The sequence below is a fragment of the Maylandia zebra genome, linkage group LG1 (genome assembly GCF_041146795.1).
Source record: "Maylandia zebra isolate NMK-2024a linkage group LG1, Mzebra_GT3a, whole genome shotgun sequence".
Lineage (NCBI taxonomy): Eukaryota > Metazoa > Chordata > Actinopteri > Cichliformes > Cichlidae > Maylandia > Maylandia zebra.
The window spans coordinates 42,267,865-42,286,111 of record NC_135167.1 but is presented as its reverse complement, the minus strand read 5'-3'; the positions used below and the strand labels follow the sequence as shown (position 1 = coordinate 42,286,111).

General features: G+C 42.5%; 1 protein-coding gene across 1 annotated transcript in view; it reads right to left on the bottom strand.

The window, feature by feature from the left end:
• LOC101467868 (uncharacterized) overlaps window positions 1-18,247 on the bottom strand; it is a 38,624-nt gene that overhangs the window by 4,541 nt on the left and 15,836 nt on the right. The window contains exons 15-21 of the mRNA XM_076886827.1: window positions 18,053-18,159; window positions 17,042-17,165; window positions 14,950-15,083; window positions 14,307-14,416; window positions 11,897-12,065; window positions 11,712-11,816; window positions 228-11,609 (exon numbers count right to left, since the gene is read on the bottom strand). Of these exons, the coding sequence (XP_076742942.1) occupies window positions 228-11,609; window positions 11,712-11,816; window positions 11,897-12,065; window positions 14,307-14,416; window positions 14,950-15,083; window positions 17,042-17,165; window positions 18,053-18,159 (12,131 nt within the window). The remainder of the gene's footprint in view (window positions 1-227; window positions 11,610-11,711; window positions 11,817-11,896; window positions 12,066-14,306; window positions 14,417-14,949; window positions 15,084-17,041; window positions 17,166-18,052; window positions 18,160-18,247) is intronic.

Below are 18,247 nucleotides of genomic sequence, written 5' to 3'. Positions count from 1 at the left end.
CATCATTCACAAAGACAAACAATGCATTTAACATTTATGTTATTGAAGTGAAGTTTTAAACAGACACCACAGCGTGAGTATTTAACAAAAAAAACGAAAAAAAGTATGCAAGTCATACCGATGGGATGTGAAACCAAAAACACATCTAAGCTGACCCTGCATGCTGTTTGAACCACAGAACCACAGCAGAGAAAAGGAAGTGCAAGCAACAGCCAAACTTGACTTACCAGCCCATCTGACTCAGTCTCCAAGGCACTGACACCACTTCCCTTTGACTTTTCCACGCTCGCCGTACCGACAGTCTCTGGGCTCGACCCTTGCCTGGACTCAACCACTCTTTTAGCCCCAGCCAATTCGTCCATCAGCCGTTCACGATCGTTTTGGAGACTGGCCATGGATCTGGAGAATGCTGACAGTTGCCTGCTGTAAGTGTTGTTTTCCAAAATGACTTTTTTTAGTTCTCTTTCCTTTTCTGGCAAGACCTCCGTCAGCTCGTCCAGCAGCTTGTTCAGCTCTGCGTGTGCGTCTTTACTCTCAAAGGCTTTTAATTTGCGAGTAAGGATGTCCCTCTCTTTGGCAAACATGGCCAAATCTGACGTGGTGTCCTGCAAACTGCGCTCCACCTTGTTTAAGGCTGCCCGAGTCTCTCTGAGTTCTTCATCGTATCTCTGCCTGAGGACCTTGAAGTCCTCGATGAGCTGGTCTCTGTCATTCTGCAAAGCAGCCATTGCCTTGCACAGGGATTCATTCTGAGCCTTGGTATCTTTGCTTTGCGATTTAGCCTCTGATAACTGCTGCTCTATTTCTAGTAGGTCTTTTGCGAGCTCTGCCACCCTCTGATCGGCAGTTTCTCGCTCATTCCTCATCAGCTCCACCTCGCGCTCAAAGGCATCCAGCTCACTGTTGTACTTTTCCTCAGCTTCTGATAATTTTTTGTCCGTTTCATCTTCCAGCTGCTGCATTTTCCCCTGGAGCTCATCAGTTGAGAGCTTCTGAGAAAGAAGTTTTTGTTGAAGGTCATTACATTCAGATGCTTTGGCTGTAACAGCTTCCTGCAAGTCAGCAATCACCTTGCCCCAGTTTGTTGACTCACTGTCTTTTCTCAGAGTTAACAGTTCCTCCTCCAGCTTGGACGCACGAGCTTTAAGTTTAGAATTCTCTTCCTTTAATGCATTGCTTGCTTCTTCTTCCTTCTGGACGTCCAGCTGAGCCTCTCTGTGTTGCTTTTCAGCCGCAGCTTTTTGGGTTTCGAGGTTTTTGATCACCTCCTGTTGCTTCTTTAGCAATACTTTCAACTGGTTGTCCTTAAGGGACAAAACCTGATTTAAATCCTCCCTGTATCGGACCAGTTGAGCCCTGAGCATCGCGTTCTCAGAATTGAGATCATCCATCTGATGTAACAGTTTTCTAATTTCGTGTTTAAGGCCTTTGGCTGCCCCACCTTCCCCATCGGGAGAGCCCTCTTTGCCCTTTAACCCCAACTGACTCTTTGCTTCCAGTATTCTGTATTCTGACATCAGCCGTTCCCGTTCGCTCTGCAAAGACACCATTGAGTTCTTGAACGACTCCATCTTTGCTTCCATCTGCTCCTTTTCCTGGATAGATCTGTTTACTTTAATTTGCAGACTTCGGACCTTGGCCTCAAGCGCTCTCAACTCCTTGTCTGTCTTTTCCTTTTGGTATCGTGAAGACGTCAGCCTGTCCTCATAAACGGACACCTGGTTACGATAGTTAGCCTGCAGTTGCTCCAGATAGCCTGACATTTGTCCATCTTTGCAGGACAGTAGAGAGGAGATCTCAGCATCTTTGCTCTGAAGGAGCGTTTTGAGCTGCAGACAAATTCCCTCCTGCTTCTCAAAGTCAGCTTGAGTTTTGTCATTTTGAGACTGCAAAAGGAATATCTGAGCTTCCATGTCAGCGTTTATCTTCTCCACTTGCTGTAGACTGAGCTGCATTTGGGAGATCACGTCTTCTTTGTCAGCCAGCTGTCGTTTCACTGCGTTTTTCTCTTGCTCTGTTCTTTCCACCTGAGCGCTGAGCTCCTTCACCTGCACAGTCATGAGCTCTGCGCTCTCACTGAGTTCAGCATTGCTTGCGCTCATAACAAACAGCTGCCTCTGATGCGCAGCGGCAGCTACAGAGTATTCATTCAGCGTCCTCTCCAGTCTCGACTTGGTCACCCGTAACTCATTCACCTCTTTGTCTTTCATTCTCATATCTTCCAGGAATCTTTTAATGATGAAACCTTGCTCAAGGAGCTGATTGTCCTTCTCATGTAAGGTTTTTTGGTACAAATCATTCCAAAGTTTGGTAGCATTAGCCCCGTGTGGTGTGGAAGCTAACGCAGACAGCTTTGCTTCTTGAGTCTCAGCCGCTCTCTTTAGAGTATTTATCTGCAGATCTCGAGAGTCTAGCTGCTGCCTCAGCTCATCAACTGTTTGACTTTCTTTCTCTTTCAAATCCTTGAGATCATCTATCTGCCGCTGTAACAAAAACTGATTCTCTATGTAAGAGTTGATTTTTGCTTCTTCTACATTTTGAGGTGTCAGATGTGATTTCTGATTTTCAGACTGTTTATTTTGCTGTGACACTTGAAGAGCCAGCTGGTCTCTTTCAGACTCGGCACTCTCAATCTTTTCTTTGGCTTCCCGGAGATGACTCTTGTGCATAATTAGCTCAGCTTCAGCTTGTTTACCTCTCTCCTCTAAATCTGCAATCTTCTCTAAGTTTTTCTTCAGTTCTTTCTCCAAGTGCTCACACGTTGATTGTGAGCTCTTCAAAGAGCTCTCCAAATCTAAAATCAGTTCCTGGTATTTGATGCAGTTTTGCTGCAGCTGATTTATCTCCTGATGCTTTTCTTTGAGCAGCTCTTGCAGCTCTTTCTTCACGTTCTTCGAACCCTCGTTGCCTCTCTGAACTGTCTTGAGTTTCTCCTCAAACTCTTTGACCAACTTGAGCTGCTCCTGTTCTTTTTCGTGACGAATCTGATCGTTCATCTCCTTGCTAGCTGCAAGTTGAGTGGAAAGCTGCGCAGTTTGGGACTGCAGGGCACCGACGGACTCGGTGAGTTCGTCGATCCTTTCCGAGTTCTTGAGGATTACAGTCTCCAAATATTCGTTTTCACTCTTCACCTTGTCTGAGATCTCTTGAGCGTTCTCAAGTTCCTCTTGCAGAAGTGACTTGTCATCCTCCAAAATTCTCACCTTCTCATTCAGGTTAATAGTCTCTTGGCGGTGCCTGGTGATAATGTCTTTGAGGTCCTTAACTGCGTCATCTTTTATTCCCAACTGCGACTCATAGTCATTCTGTATGTTCTCAATTCTCTCTGAAAGAGTCTGCTTCTCCCTCTGCACCAAGTTGTTGATTTCCATTTGAGCAACAAGTTCAGTTTTCTGAGCTTCAATCTGAGCAGTCAGTGAACTATTCAAACTGAGTGCTTCGTCAAGTTTGTTCTGCATGTTGCTTGTGTATGTATTGGATTCCAGGTTCTTCTTTTCCAGCAAACAGGTAGCTTCTTCCAGCCTTTCTGCTAGCTGGATATTTTCAGCTTCCATCTCAGTAAGTTTCACTCTCAGAGCCTCGAATGAGTCCTGAAATGGGGCAGTCTCTGCCTCCAGTTGTTGGTTTTTATCATTTAGATCACACATCACCTCCATTACCTGTTTCTTGATTTTCTCATTCTGCTCCTCCAGCTCCTCGATTCTCTGCCTTTTCTCTTTGGAAACTTCCTCCACTTTTTCTTTCATTCTTTTATTTTCTTCCTCCATCTCTCGGACTTGCTTCCCCAGGATCTCCATCTCACTTTCGTGCTTGTGTACTTTTCGGAGGGCTTCCTGCCTGTCTCTTTTAGCTCCCTCCAAAAGCTGTCTCATCTTGTCCATTTCACTGCTGACATTTTCATACGCTTGCAAAAGCGACTCGTACTCTTGCTTGAGCTCTGCGTGTTTCGACTTCCACTTGGTCAGCTCCTCTGTTTGAGAATCTTTGAGCGATTCGAGCTGGCACGAGAAGGCTTGTTTCTGCTGAGTGATGCTTTCTATAGTTAGTTTCAAACTTTCGCAGGCTGCAGATAGGTTGCGATTCTCGTTAAGGATGCGGTCGACTTCAGTGCTCATTTTGTCCTTCTCTTCGGAGAAACGTGACACAGAACTTTCCAGGTCCGTATTTTCTTGTTTGAACTTTAAAAGAGATGATTGCAGAGCAAAGTACTCTGTTTCTTTTGCTTCGTGTTTGGCTGACAGATTTTCTACTTCTTCCTTGAGCGCTGCATTTTCCTTCATGAGTTCTTTCCTAGAAACCAAAGCTGCTTGAAGTTTCCTTGTTAGAAGGGTAACTTTGTTTTGGTTATCCGGATCATTCATCCTGGCACCCTCATCAGGAGATTTCTGAAGCTCACCACCCTCTCTTCTCATCTTTTCAGTAGTGGTTTCAAGCATTTTGCTTTGCTGTTGTAGCTGAATTTCAAGGGCAGCAATTAGTTCCTCCTTTTCTGAAACTTGAGCTTGAGAAACTAACAAGGCATCATCTCGCTCCTTTAGTTTTGCTTCAAAGATTTCTGCACATTTGCAAGAAAAACAGACCCCTTCTTTGTTATGACCCTCTTGTTCAACGGGTGCATCGTGCTTCTTCAGCAGCTGCTCTTTTACCTTCTCTGACTCCTTCGATTGCTTTCTCAGGGAGGTCACCTCATCCCTCAGTTCATTAAATAATTGGACAAAATGTTCTTTTTCCTGCTTCAGCGAATCCATATTCCTCTGTGTTTCAGTAAACTGCTGCTGCAGATGTTTAAGCTCCTTAGCCAAAGATCGGTTGTCCTCAGTGAGCTGCTGCTCTGTTTGTTCTAATGTCTTCTGAAGGGTCAAAACTTCAAAGGATTTCTGCGAAACTAAATCAGCTTTTGTTTCAAGTTCTGCTTTCATCTGATTACTTTGCTCCAAAACAGCCTCCTTTTCTTTCAATAAGGTTTGATGCTTCTCTTCACTTGCATGCATATGTTCCTCTAGTGACGATTTTAGGATGCACAGTTGAGTCTCTAAAGCCTTGTTTTTATCAAATAAAGACTGTTTCTCCTGTTGGGTCTTAACCTCAGCAACTCTGACTGCATCCCGATATTTGTCAACCTCTTCAATTTTCTCTCTTAATTCGTTCTCTACGATGTGCAGTCTTGATTTCAAAGAATCTGCTCTTTGCTCCATGGCTATGAGAGACTCTTCTTTATTGGCCATCTCAAGAGAAATAGCCTCTAATCCGGATTTAGTAGCTTCAAGTTCTGTTTGCAGGCTTGAGAGAGAATGGCATTGGCTCTCTTTCTCAGCCAAAGACATCTTTAAATGTTGAAGAGTTTTGTCTCTCTCCTCGACGAGCTGTCTCAGAGTTTGCAATTCATCCAGATAACAAAAGGAGGTTTTGTTGAGTTCCTCCGTTTCTCTGGTCTTCTCATCCAAGCTTAACTGCACTGCGTTTAGCTCGTTCGTCTGCTGGCAGTGTTGCTCCAAGAGCGCCTTGTAGTCATCTTTTAGTTCAGCGAGCTCTTGAGTTAATTTCTTTTCATTTTCTTGAGCTTTCTTTATTGATTCTTTGCGTGCCAGCAAGGCGGCCTGGGCTTTCTTCTGTAAGGTCACCTTTTCTGACTTTACCTGTGCAAGCTCATTTTCTAAGTCAACAGCACTAGCAGCAGAGGAAGACTTGTCCTTTAACTCATCTTTGCATGTCTTGATTTCATTTTGAAGCTCTTCTAATTTCTGCATCAAGCCCTTCCTGTTCTGCTCAAATATCTCTTCCTTCTCGACAGCACTGGACTGCAGCTGCTCGACTAGTGAGTCTTTCTCACTGAGCATTTGTAATGTTTTTGACAAATGAGCTTCTTTATCATTTAAGATGGTTTGCAAACTCTGTTTTTCTGACTCTAGCTGTTCCAAAAGTGTTTTGCTTTCGGTGTTATACTTAAGAAATTCTCCCTCTTTCTCGAGAGTTTTCTTTTCAAGTTGGGAAATATTTTCTTTATGCAATTCTGCTGTAGCTTGAGCTTGACTTTTGGCTTCCTGCAATTGTTCATGCAACAGTGAAACCTCAGTTTTACTGCTTACGCTCTCTTCTTTTTGGTTTTCATATTCTTCAATCCTCCTTAACAGATCTTTTCTCACAATAAGCACAGCTTGCAGCTTCTTCTTCACTGCATCTTTTTCTTTCGATACTTTTGTGAGTTCACTTTGTAGCTCATCCTTTTCCTTAATTAGCATGAGCTTCTCTAAATTATTTTTCTCAGTTTCACTTGAACTGTGCGAAATCTGTTCTTCTAACTGTTGCAAAATCTCTTCATGTGCTCTCTCCATGCTCTTTAATTGTGCCGAGAGCGAGTCATTTTCCTCACCAAGTTTCATTCTCTCATTTGAGGCGGACTCCATGACCTGGGCAATGGATGCATCTTTTTCCTTTATCTGCTGAGTAAGGCCAGCAAGCAATTCCTTCTGTTGACTGATCTGAATGCTCATGCAGCTTATTTGCTCATCTTTTGTTTGCAATTCATCATATAAAGAAGAGTGTTTAACAGTAGCTTCTTTCACTCTTACTAACTCGGCATTAAGCTGAGTCTGTAAATGCTCCACAGCCTCTTGCAAAAGAGCTATTTGTTGACCTTTCTCGCAACTATTCTGCTCTCTCTGATTAAGTACAGTCTGTGTTTTTTCCAATTCTGCAACAGTTTTAGCCAACTCGGTTTGCAAAGCATCTACCTCACTTTGATGACTTTCTTGTAACCATTTTATCATGTCCTCCAAAGAGGCTTTTTCGTCATTCAAAGCAGAAGATTTCAATAGAGAGGAAACTTTGTCCGTTTTTCTCACTACCAGTCTTTGTAACTCGTCTTCCACAGCTTTGAGAGCCTGCTGCAAAATATGGTTCTCGTTCTCCTTTTCCTGGATAGATGCTAACACATTCTCAAGCTGAATTCTGGATGCGGATGCCTCCAGCTCTTTCGTGCTCAGTTGATTAGAGCCCTCCCTAATGGCAGAGGAAGCCTCTGCTAGTTTCTCCTGCAAGCTGTCCATGTCCTGTTTCAAAGCATTTACTTTAACATCTTTAGATTTCATCTCATTTTCAACACTTTTCAATTGTTCTGCAAGAAGGTTCTTTTCCTGCTTTTCTCTATCCAGAACTAAAAGCCACTCTTTCTCTGAATCCTGCAGAATTTGTTCTATTTTTTGAATGTTTTCGTTCAACTGAGAAATTTCTTCATCTTTGGCACTAACCTTTGCTTGAAGGCTCTGCTTCTCGGACGTCATTCTCTCCACGAGTTCATTCACGCTGCTGGATTTCTGCTCCATTTGAACCTGCAGCTCCGCCAGCGTTTGTTGACGTCTTCTTTCTAGCTCTTCTTTCTCTGCAAAAAGTTTCCTAAATTCCTCTTTCAAATGTGTGTTTTCATTACTGAGAGCAATGTGAAGTTTCTGATTCTCTTCCTTTGACAATCCTATCTCCTCATTCAGGCTCTTATTCTGCTCTTCCAACTTCTGCATTTCTGAAACCAGCTGAGATGCATGTTTGGCCTGGGCGCTGTACTGACTATTGATTGCGTGGAGAGCCATTTCTCTCTGCTCGAGGTTTTCTGTCAGTGCATTCATCTGTGCCACGACCTGAAGATGCTGTGATTTGAGTCTTTCTATTTCGACAGTCAACAATGACACGCTCGCTTGATGCGAAGCAAATGCGTCATCTTTTTCCTTTGAAAGACTGGAGTTCAAATCCTCAGCTTTCCCCAGTTTCTCCTGGATCACATGCAAGTTACTTTTCAGTGTCTCTACGGTGGTCTTTGCAGTCTGATATTCGTTATTAGAATCATGCAATGACATCCGGAGCTCAGACACCTCATCTGTCCTTTGAGAGAGTTGCTTCCTCGAGTCTTGTAACTCTTCTAAGGTGGCAGCATATTTCTCCTGCAGGTTATTGAAGGCACTTTGGGTTTCTTCTGCTGTCTTTCTACATTTTTCAGACTCAGTGGACAGTAACTGCATTTGACTTTGCAGCTGTGATGCCAACTCTGTACTTTCCATGAACTGAGTTTTGAACAGCAATGCTTCGTCTCCTCTTTTCTGGAAGTCCTGGAGAGCTTTCGCTTGTTCCAAAAGAGCTGCTTCTTTTTCTTCCAAGGCCATTTTGAGGTTTGTCACTTCAGATGTCTGTACTTCCAGGTTGCTGTTGAGCTTTGAGACAGATTCCTCAAGGTGTGATATCTTTTCTTTCAAGCTCTCACATTCTGCCTCTTTGGCTTGTAGATGTGAAGTCAGACTATCAAAGGCAGCGGAAGAAGTACTTTGATATTCAAGACTTGACTCCTCCTTTTTCTCCAAAGTATTCTTTAGTATGGAAGACTCTGATGTCAGACTGTCAACTTGGCCTCTGAGTGTACACACAGAATCTTCAAGCTCCAAAATGGTGCCTTCTTTCTCTTTCAGCAGCTCCCCCCGCTCAGCAATCTCACTGTTGAGCTGCTGGATCGAATTCTCCTGCTGTTTCAGGGCGTCATTTATTCCTTGGATTTCCAAGTTGAGATTTGCAGCTTCTTCGTTTGCTTTGGCCAGCTCTGCCACTGCTTTCTGAAGTTCAGATTTCAATCGAACATTCTGTTCACTGAGGGCTTGAATGTTGTCATGAAAATCAGTTACCTCTGCTTTCCTCTGGCCCTCGTCCTGGATCAGCTGACAATTTTCTGCAGTGAGTTTCTGCACAGATGCCTTCAGGTTAGTAATTTCCACCTCCATCTCTGAAGCGCTCTCATTCATGGCCCCAAGCTGAGCACTGAGCGAAATGACAGATTCATTTCGTTTATTCAGCTCATCTTTGTGGTTCTGAAATTCGTGTGTTGCTTCTTTCAGTGTTTGTTCTTTCTGCTGTAGTTGTTGTTTGGCCTCCACACATTCTTTCCTGAGCAACTCTACCTCAACCTGCATCTGTGATGCGAGCTCTTTCTGTAGCTTGACTTCATTCAGAGATACACTACATTCCTCAACTTTCTGCTGCAGCATGACATCTTTTTCCATTAGTCCTGACTTTAAAACTGATCCCTGCTCCTGAAGCATAGATACAGTATCCTGAAGCTGCAGCAGCTGGTCCTGCTGGGCCATTATCTGTGAAGTCTGCTCTGACACAGTTTGGTCTTTTTCAACCAAGGACATGCTCAGCTGATCGACCTGCTCTTGTAAACTCTGAAGCTGTTGCTCTTTCTCCCTCAGATTTTTCAACAGATTAGCACATTCGTTTGTTTTCTCGAGTAGACCTACAGAGATTGCCTGTTTGCTTTCCTTGAGGACCTTTTTTAATTCATCTGTTGCTGCAGCGAGCTCCTCTTTCTCCTTCAACAGGCTAGCAACTGTTTTTTGACTATCTGAGATCTGAATTTCAAGGTCCGAAGTTTTTTCTTGGAGAACAAGTCTCTCAGCAGTAAGTTCGGAAACTGATTTCATGTTCTGTGCCAACTCTTCCTGTAGTCTTTGATTATTTTCTGTTAGACTGCTAATCTTCATGCTAAAGCTGGAGTTCTGGTCAAGGGTCGCTTTAAGCTGCCCATCAAGGTCAGACAGAAGCTGCCTTCGTTGTGCAAGCTCCTTTTCTTTGGATTCACATGCAGCACGAAGCTGGCGGTTCTCCTCGGACAAAGCTTGGGTGTGGCTTTTTAAACTAGCCAATTCTGTTTTGCTCTGATCAGCTTCACACTCAAGCTTTCTAGCATTTTCCTCCATGACACTGACTCGGTCACTTAGAGACCTGATAGTTGTGTTTTTGTTATTCAGTTCATCTTTGTGCTTCTGACATTCCTGAGTTGACTTTTTCAACATTTCGTCTCTCTCTCCCAGTTGCTCTCTGAGTTGTGAGCGTTCCTCAATGAGCGATTCCGCCTCAGCTTGTAGCCTGGACGCAATATTTTTCTGGTTTTCAGTTTCCTTCTGCAAACTCTGGAACTCCTCCTGCTTCTGTTTATACATTGCATCCTTCTCCAATAACCCAGACTTCAGACTACTTTGTTGTTCCTGAAGCAGAGACAGAGTTTCCATAAGCTGTGCTTGCTCATTTTGTTGGGCCTCTATTCGTGCTTGAAGTTCAGTGACAGTCTGCCCTTTTTCGGCGATGTCGCGCTGCATTTTGTCTATCTTAGACGTCAAGCTTTGCACCTCTTCCTGCTGCTGGGTCACTGTCTCCTCTCTTTCCCTGAGTAGCTGCTGGAGCGAACTACATTCATTTGTTTTTGCCAACATGATCTCAGAGGTTGAATGTGTGCTTTGCTCAAGAACTCTATTTAGCTCAAGAGTTCGAGTAGTTAGCTCCTCTTTATCTTTTTGTAGCCCTTGAATAATTGTGTTACTTTGTGAGTGTTGCATTTCCAATTCAGATATTTTGACATGCAAGGAATCCATCTCGGCTGTAGCCTGTGAAATATTTTTGACATGCTCAGTTACTTCCAATTCAAGCCCGTCTCTCTCTTTTGTAAGGACTTGCACTTGATTCTCCAGACTGCTGTTGAATTCAAGAGCAGATGTAACCTTTTCATTTAGCTCTTTTAAATTCCTACGTTCGAGTTCAAGCTCCTCATTCAGCCCCTTCAGGTTTTCTTGGAGCTGCTCTTTTTCAGTCGTCATGCTTTTTAAGAGATTTTCAAGCTTGGAGATATTTTCAGATCTGCTTTGAAGTTCATTGCACAGTTTCTCATTTTCAGTGTTGAATTTCTGCCTCTCGTCCTTTAGCTGGTTTTCGAGTGATGCCATCTTTTCCACTTTCTCTTGCATTACTTGCTTGACATTCTCTTCACTCAGAACTTGCTCGTCTAATTGCTTTGATAAGGTCTGAAAGTCATTGTTATACTTCTCCACCTGTGCCAAAAGCTTATTCTGTTCTTCCTTGAAAGACTTGAGCTCCTTTTCATACGTCTGCTCTTTGTCATTAAGCTCTTGCTGTAGTTTCTCATTACTTGCATTTCTATCCTTAAGCTGCAAAACAAGTCCTTCTGACTCCTGTAGTTTCTGTGCAGATATTGCCAGCTGTTCCTTTAGTGAAGTGATGTGCGTTTCACATTCAGAAAGATGATTATGATGGCTCACATTCTGCTTCTGGATTTCTCCTCGAAGGTCCTGAATAGTCGTCTTATCCTTTTCAGCCTGCTTGATTAAGTGTTCCACCTCAACTCCTTTAGACTCTCGTTCATCTCCGGCCTTGACCATCTCCATCTCAGCTTCCTTAAGTTTCTCCACCAGCTCTGTGATCTTATTATTAAGGGCCTGCTGGTCTGAACTCTGTGATTCTTTCATTATATTAGCCTCCCTCTCTGCCTTACTCAGTGCATTTTCTACTTGTACCAGGCTCTCCTCTTTGAGTTTGATCTCTTGTTTCAGTGCTGTGACCTGCTCTGCATACTCAGCCATGTTCCCAACAAGAGTTGATATCTCTTTATCCTTTTCCAGCAGAGCATCTTTAAGGTTATCGATTTCCCGCTCACAGCTTTGAAGGTCATAAATGAGCTGGGCTCGTTCCTCCAAATGCGAGGTGTTCAGTTTGTCCAGCTCCTCGTTTGTCTGATCAAGGTCAGTTTGTAATGTTTCAATGGTGACATCTTGTTTTTGCATCTAAAGAAAATTAGGGAGGAAAAACACCATTGGCACCTTTTTCTTAATCTTTACAGGCAAAACAACGAAAATCTTAAAAAATCTTTATCTTTTCAAGCATACCTTCTCTTTCAGCACACTCAGCTTTTGTGTGAGATCCATAACTTCTGCTTTCAACTCAGAGCATTGTTTCTCTGATGTAGCGTATTTCATGGAAATGGTCTCAAACTGAAAAAAACAAAACAACACATTTAAAGACTGAAAAATGGCAAATCATAACACAACGAAAAAAGGAGCCCAGCTCTTACAGTGTGCTCCGTCTGAAGGAGCTTGTCAGACAGCTCTTTGCACTGAATGTCTTTTTCACTCAGTGATTGTCGAAGGCTGCTGATGAGCTCAAGTTTCTCAGATGTCTTGGCCAAAGTATTCTCCTTCTCAATCAGGGAACTTTGCAGGCACTCCTGTGTGTCAGTCAGCCTAAAGAAAAAAGTGACAATCGATTGAAGGAAGTCTTGAAAATAATTAAAATCTTACGGTTCATATATTAATGTCTTGTGATCTAAACCATCACAAAAGACCAAAGCCATACTCTAGCCAAAACGTAACCATAAAAATAAAGTCTTTAACCCCAATGAAAAACTCATTCACTCATCTTGACTCTTTAGATGTCTGCAACCCACAACCCGCCCAGTCTAAACAACCATGTTTTCCACAATCATTTAGTGAGTGCATGTTCACAGCAGTCCTTTTCCAAACTAATAACTTTATGATTGCCGACATGGCAAAACATGTACTACAAAAATGGATTACACTCTATTTGAACATTCAGTGCACTAGCTTATTGTTAAAAAGTGAAATCCTCTCATTAATAGCCATAAATTAGACTAAATTAGATGATGTGAAGTAAGAGCTAGCTTGTTGACCAAAATTTGTCTGAACCATCTGACCCCAATTTAATCAAGTAGCCACTTAATGGTTTGGTGTAATAAAATCCTCTCGAATAACAATGTTGAACATAACCCAGAAACACCTCCTTTTACATTTACTATCTTTTGTTAAAAACACTTGTTGGTGGTTGAGCTTTATCGGCTAAAACTGACTGTGGACACCATCTGTAACGGTGGTACTAAAAGTATTTGTCAAAGCACTTAGGCTACGTTCACACTGCAGGCGAAAGCGCATCAAATCCGATTTTTTTGACCCTATGCGACCCATATCCGATCATGGTATGACAGTGTGAACGGCACAAATCCGATATTTTCAAATCCGACCTGGGTCACTTTCGTATGTGGTACTGAATCCGATACATATCCGATGTTTTAGAAAGCGACTGCTGTTTGATGGTCATGTCGCATTAAATCCGTCTTTTACGTCACCGACAGAAGACACACTAATTATCAGCACCGGAGAAGACATCGCGAATGCTTCCTGGCCATACGGTGAAACTGCTGGGAAGACAACGTGAACATTTTATTTGTACTGTATAATCTGCAGATTCTGACAGAAATCTGCAACTATCCTTTGAAGCACCGCTCCTCTAAAACAGCAATAAGGATAATTATTAGGTTATTTACATTATTATGTAAATAACAAAATAACTTAAAGCAAAAATTGGGAAACGTAAAGTCCGAAGTCTTTATATTAAGGGCCATCAGTCAAACAATATTGTTTGCTTTGGGTCTAAACAGAGCGCGTTGTGTGTGACGTCTTCTTTTGCGCATGCGGGCCGCTTTGAGCGCTCACACTAGAGCGCGTTTGCTGTCGCATTTTAGTTGTAGTGTGAACGAGCAGACAAAAAAAAATCGGATTTGATCAAAAAATCGGAACTGAGCATTAAGACCTGCAGTGTGAACGTAGCCTTTGTGGAATTACTAAGGCGGGAAATATCAAGGCAAAGCAGTCTTGAAGAAAGAAAAAAACAAAAAACAACTTGTTTCGCCCAGTTCTCGAGCTCGCAAAGCAACTGGCGTTTGTAATTAATACACTACATTAATTTAATCCTAAGTTTAAGGGTACTGCAAATTACCAATATTACTGAATCATTTGATGAACATCAAAAATATGTACGGTTGTTTACTACTTTATTAGTTCTATCTGTTCAGCTGCTCATAATGCAAATATCTAATCAGCCAGTCACATTTCACATTTCGTAGGCGTGGTCAAGACAACCTGCTGAAGTTCAACCTGAGCATCGGAATGGGAAAGAAAGGAGATTTAAGCGACAGACAGCCTTTATTTACAGATTTTACCCACACGACCATCTTTAGTCTTTACAGAGAACGGGTAAAATGGGCGAGTGAGCCTCGACTCACATTTGCGTTCAGTTTGTAGGCAGCCTGAATGACCCACTGAGTACCGAACCTGTTGGTTTAACAGTCCTTGTTTTACTATCCGACTCATTGCAGCCAAAACTAAGTACAGGTTATTCTGGATGCTTTAATGTCGTTTATACACTTTGTTGGTGATATTACATTTTTGAATTATTGGTTATGCAACCCTGCAGCTACCTAATTTACCGTGCATTGACCTCAAATAATTTATATAACACTTTACTTCTAACAATTACAGCACATATCACATACAGTCAGATGAACACTTCAGTTCCTTTTGCATGTCAAATAAACATAAGTAAACATTTCTTGGTCAATGAACAGATGAAGAATTTCGATGTAGCACTGTAATCACAGTGAAGGGTTATGGTTTGAATAGTTAACTTACCCTTTGAGCTGTTCATTGAGACTGTTAACCAGCAGCTGATGCTTCTCTGCCTCTCTGCTTTGTTGACTTCTGACACTTGCAAGTTGGCTCTGCAGTTTGTCTGACTCGTTCTGCAGCGGCAGAAAACCAAACATCAATAAATAACACAAAGATCGTCACTGGATGAAGACATCTGCACTGCACACAAACGTGGATGACAGCAGACCTGCTGAAAACAGCAGAACATGAAATCTGTTACTGCTATCATCAGTCATCTATTTGTGTGGACCACGCACGTGATGCAAAGGAACTTTGTAAATGTCAAAAGATCAGCAGTGTGAATACAGACAATCTGTGAGCTTTGTGCTTTGAACGTTACTTGACAAACGTATCCAAGGTTAAATAAGCACACCACACCATTAGCCATCACCGCCAGAGGTGCTCTCTAACGCACACAGACATGAGTGACCCAACACACCTGAGAGACCCAATTTGGCTGCTCATCTTCATCTACATCAAACGTCACCTGTGTTAGAAGGTTTTGTTACAAAATCCCATTCCATGCAGTTCACTCATCGTTTACTCAACAGTTGGTATGTTATACAAATGCTGCTGTCAGTTAACCCTGGGATAGCACATATGGTGTGTTGTTGGATGGAGCTACCTGTAATGCCTCTATACGGGCCTGCAGCTGCAGTCGATCCTCCAGGTCCTGGCAGCGCTCCTCCAGGCTCAGTATCTGCTCCTGTAGTTGGTTTCTTTCCAGCTCCAGCTCCTCCACAACAGACCGCAGGCCATCTGGAATCAATAGGAGGGAGAATAAACACTAGGTATACAAAAACAGGCTGGTAAGGTACAGTTAGCTGTAATGATTCACAGGGTAAATTCCACCGCTCTAATTTTAGCAGCAGAGCAAACTCTAAAAGGAAATGCAATATTTTAATCAATGCATTTTTGACATTTATAGAAATACTGTTTTCATTCACTTATTTTTTCCTTTTTTAAATTTCTGATCAAATATTTGAAACAATTCAAAGCCTAACCCATCGTTGCTAACTAAATTTAAAAACTCTGCTTTAGTGGGAAAGCTGGGAAAAAGAAGGGATGCCCCAGACCAATATATCTGATCTTGACCAAACATCAAGCTGAACTGAGTCTCTCTAGCAAAGGGCTGATTGCAGAGGCAGGAAGCATCCCTGACAGGTTAATAATAATAATAATAATAATAATAATAATAATACAATGCCACTATTCATTCACTCTCACATTCATACACTGGTGAAGGCAGCTACAGTTGTAGCCACAGCTGCCCTGGGGCAGACTGACAGAAGCGAGGCTGCCATATCGCGCCATCGGCCCCTCTGGCCAACACCAGTAGGCAGTAAGGTAAAGTGTCTTGCCCGAGGACACAACGACCAGGACAGAGAGCCCGGGGATCGAACCGGCAACCTTCCAGTTACAGATACGCTTCCCAACCCCCTGAGCCACGGTCGCCCCAAGTTGCCAGTCTATGCAAGGTTAACAAATCTGTTGCTGAGAAATTCCAAATAGTGAAAAAGTTCCTGCAAAAGAGCACAGGCGCGCACTGACCTCGCTTTTATATACAACCAGCTGAAAAACAGCAGATTGAATCTCTTATTACAAAGAGATGAGTCGCCAATGAGTTGTGCTCATCAGCACAGACTGACTTAGATTGATTGCAATGTATGGCAACAAGGTATTTAAAAGTTAGCTAAAATGGTTTTAGTTTGGCTTTGACAACAGAAATAAAACCAAGAACTCGACTTTTGGTTGGTAATTCAGACCAACAGAATACAGCGGTCTTACCCTCTAAACGGGTCTACACAAACAGTAACGAGTACAGCTTCATTAAATACTGGCATCAGATCAGTACCATCAGCCCAGGGGTCCGTACCATGTGAGAACTGGAAACAGTTAGATTGGTGCATCCCTTGGAAAAAGGAGGATTTTCTTCTTATAAAAAAGAAGAATCCAGAAATCCAAAATTTAAAATTTAAGAAAACTGCATCTCCTAAGAGTATAGAATAATTCACTGACAACTTCATTTACTGCAGGGTGTGAAATAGAATTTCAAATAGAATTTCAGTGCCTATCCACAAACAACCAAAAAAGACACCAGTCAGTTTTCCAAAAGTCCTCAGTCATTAATTTTAATCTTCATTATAGTGCTTTTACTTTTGGGTGATCTTTTTTTTCCCCAAAAGCTGGTGTATTTTTTGGTTTTATGACAGCAACAGTGCAGAAGACAGGATGGAGAAGAATTAAAGAAAAGGAGGTGATCATGCACACGACCAAAATATAAAAATAAAACTTACCACAGATGGAAAGCATCTTGCCACCTACATTTATATCATGTCACAATCAGTTCATTAAGACACAAACACTAGCCAGCTCAACCAGCATGCACATGTCCCCAAAACACTGGAAACTGAGTCACATGAATGAGAAGCAAAATATAAAAGTGAAGGTGCTCAATGTCAGGTTTTTCTTCATAAGGCGGGAATGAACTTAACTGTAGCTTTCTGTGTAAGCAGAAATAAAAGCAAGCTAATCCCTGTTCCTACAGTCACAGCAGTCGGAGGTTAGACGACAAACAGAATAAACCAACCAGCACCAACAATCCAGTGCTTAATAAACTAAGTCATGGTGAAAACACAAAGACAGCTCAGGCCTCCCAAAGTAATGTGCAGGTGACTGTGTGCATGCCAGTGGAAACTGTCCAGCGGGTCTCACACCTGTGTCAGGAGTACTGTACTCGGGCCACCAACCTCCCATGTTCTCCCCTTCCATTGGAGTGGTACTCTCTGAGATACTTCGAGGATCCTGAAACGGGGCCTGCCCATGGAGCTCAAAGTCCTCCTGCCAGTGCAAAAGTTTGTTGTAGCAGGGGATTAGATTTTAAGCATTTAGGAAAAAAAGGCAAACTGTTTTTGCAAGTCTACTGTGTACGAGGCAAACAAGATCAAGCAGGCAGGTAGCGAGATTATTCTTCCTCTTTGAATAAAGTAAGCTTCTTGTTCTCTGTTATTAACCAAAAATAGAAAACTGGTATCCATCCATCCATTTTTTTAACTATATATACATTTTTAGACACTAGTAGAGACTAGTCAAGCACAATCCATAGTTGAAAAACTGATCCGTATTTACAGCAGACCTTGTTACCCTCAATTATTTATTTTAGCTCCTTTTCCTCTCCTCCGGCTTATTGCTGAGGTCTGTGTGCTGCTCACATTAGGGATACCTGCTCTCACTGACATCAAGAGCAAAATGTGAAGAAACTGGGTGAAAAGGGGAGATTATGCTATTCTCAATGAAACTCAGACCAGTGAATATCTTTTGGTGTTTAATTGCAGTTAAATAAACTAAAACTATTATTTTTGTTTGCCTTTCTAAAGGATAACGCTCATTTTGCTGATGATTCCATGCATGTAGTGTTCAGCTCCCTGTAAAACCTCGTATTAATGTTAACATGAAAAACACTTCAAAATAACAATCGCAAAAAGGATTTTAAAAAGGCTGTTGTGAAACCGTTTTTTCTAGAAGGTCTGCCCTGAGCTGCAGGATTTGATCTGAACAGGATTTATTTCATAAAGAAAATGTTGCAAGACTCAGCTTCTGAAAATAACTGCAGACTGGTTGATATTAAGCTGTACAGTTAGCCCCGCTCATTCTTCAGCAAATGTCTGAGGCTGTGCTGGTATAACCATGATACAGCCACAGAAACGTCTATAATAAGAGCCGCCTACCTGCAGACTTCGCTGGGATGGAAGCGCCAGCTTCTTGGCCCTGTGCTGGTCGAGCCCCCGAGCTTGAGCCAACTCCTCCTCCAACTCCTGCTGCCGAGTGACCAGTGCTGGATCGGAGCAGCCAGGAAAGAACCAGTCATCCTCAATCAGTTTTGTGCCACAGGGAAAGGGGAATGATGGGTTGGATTGAGGGTG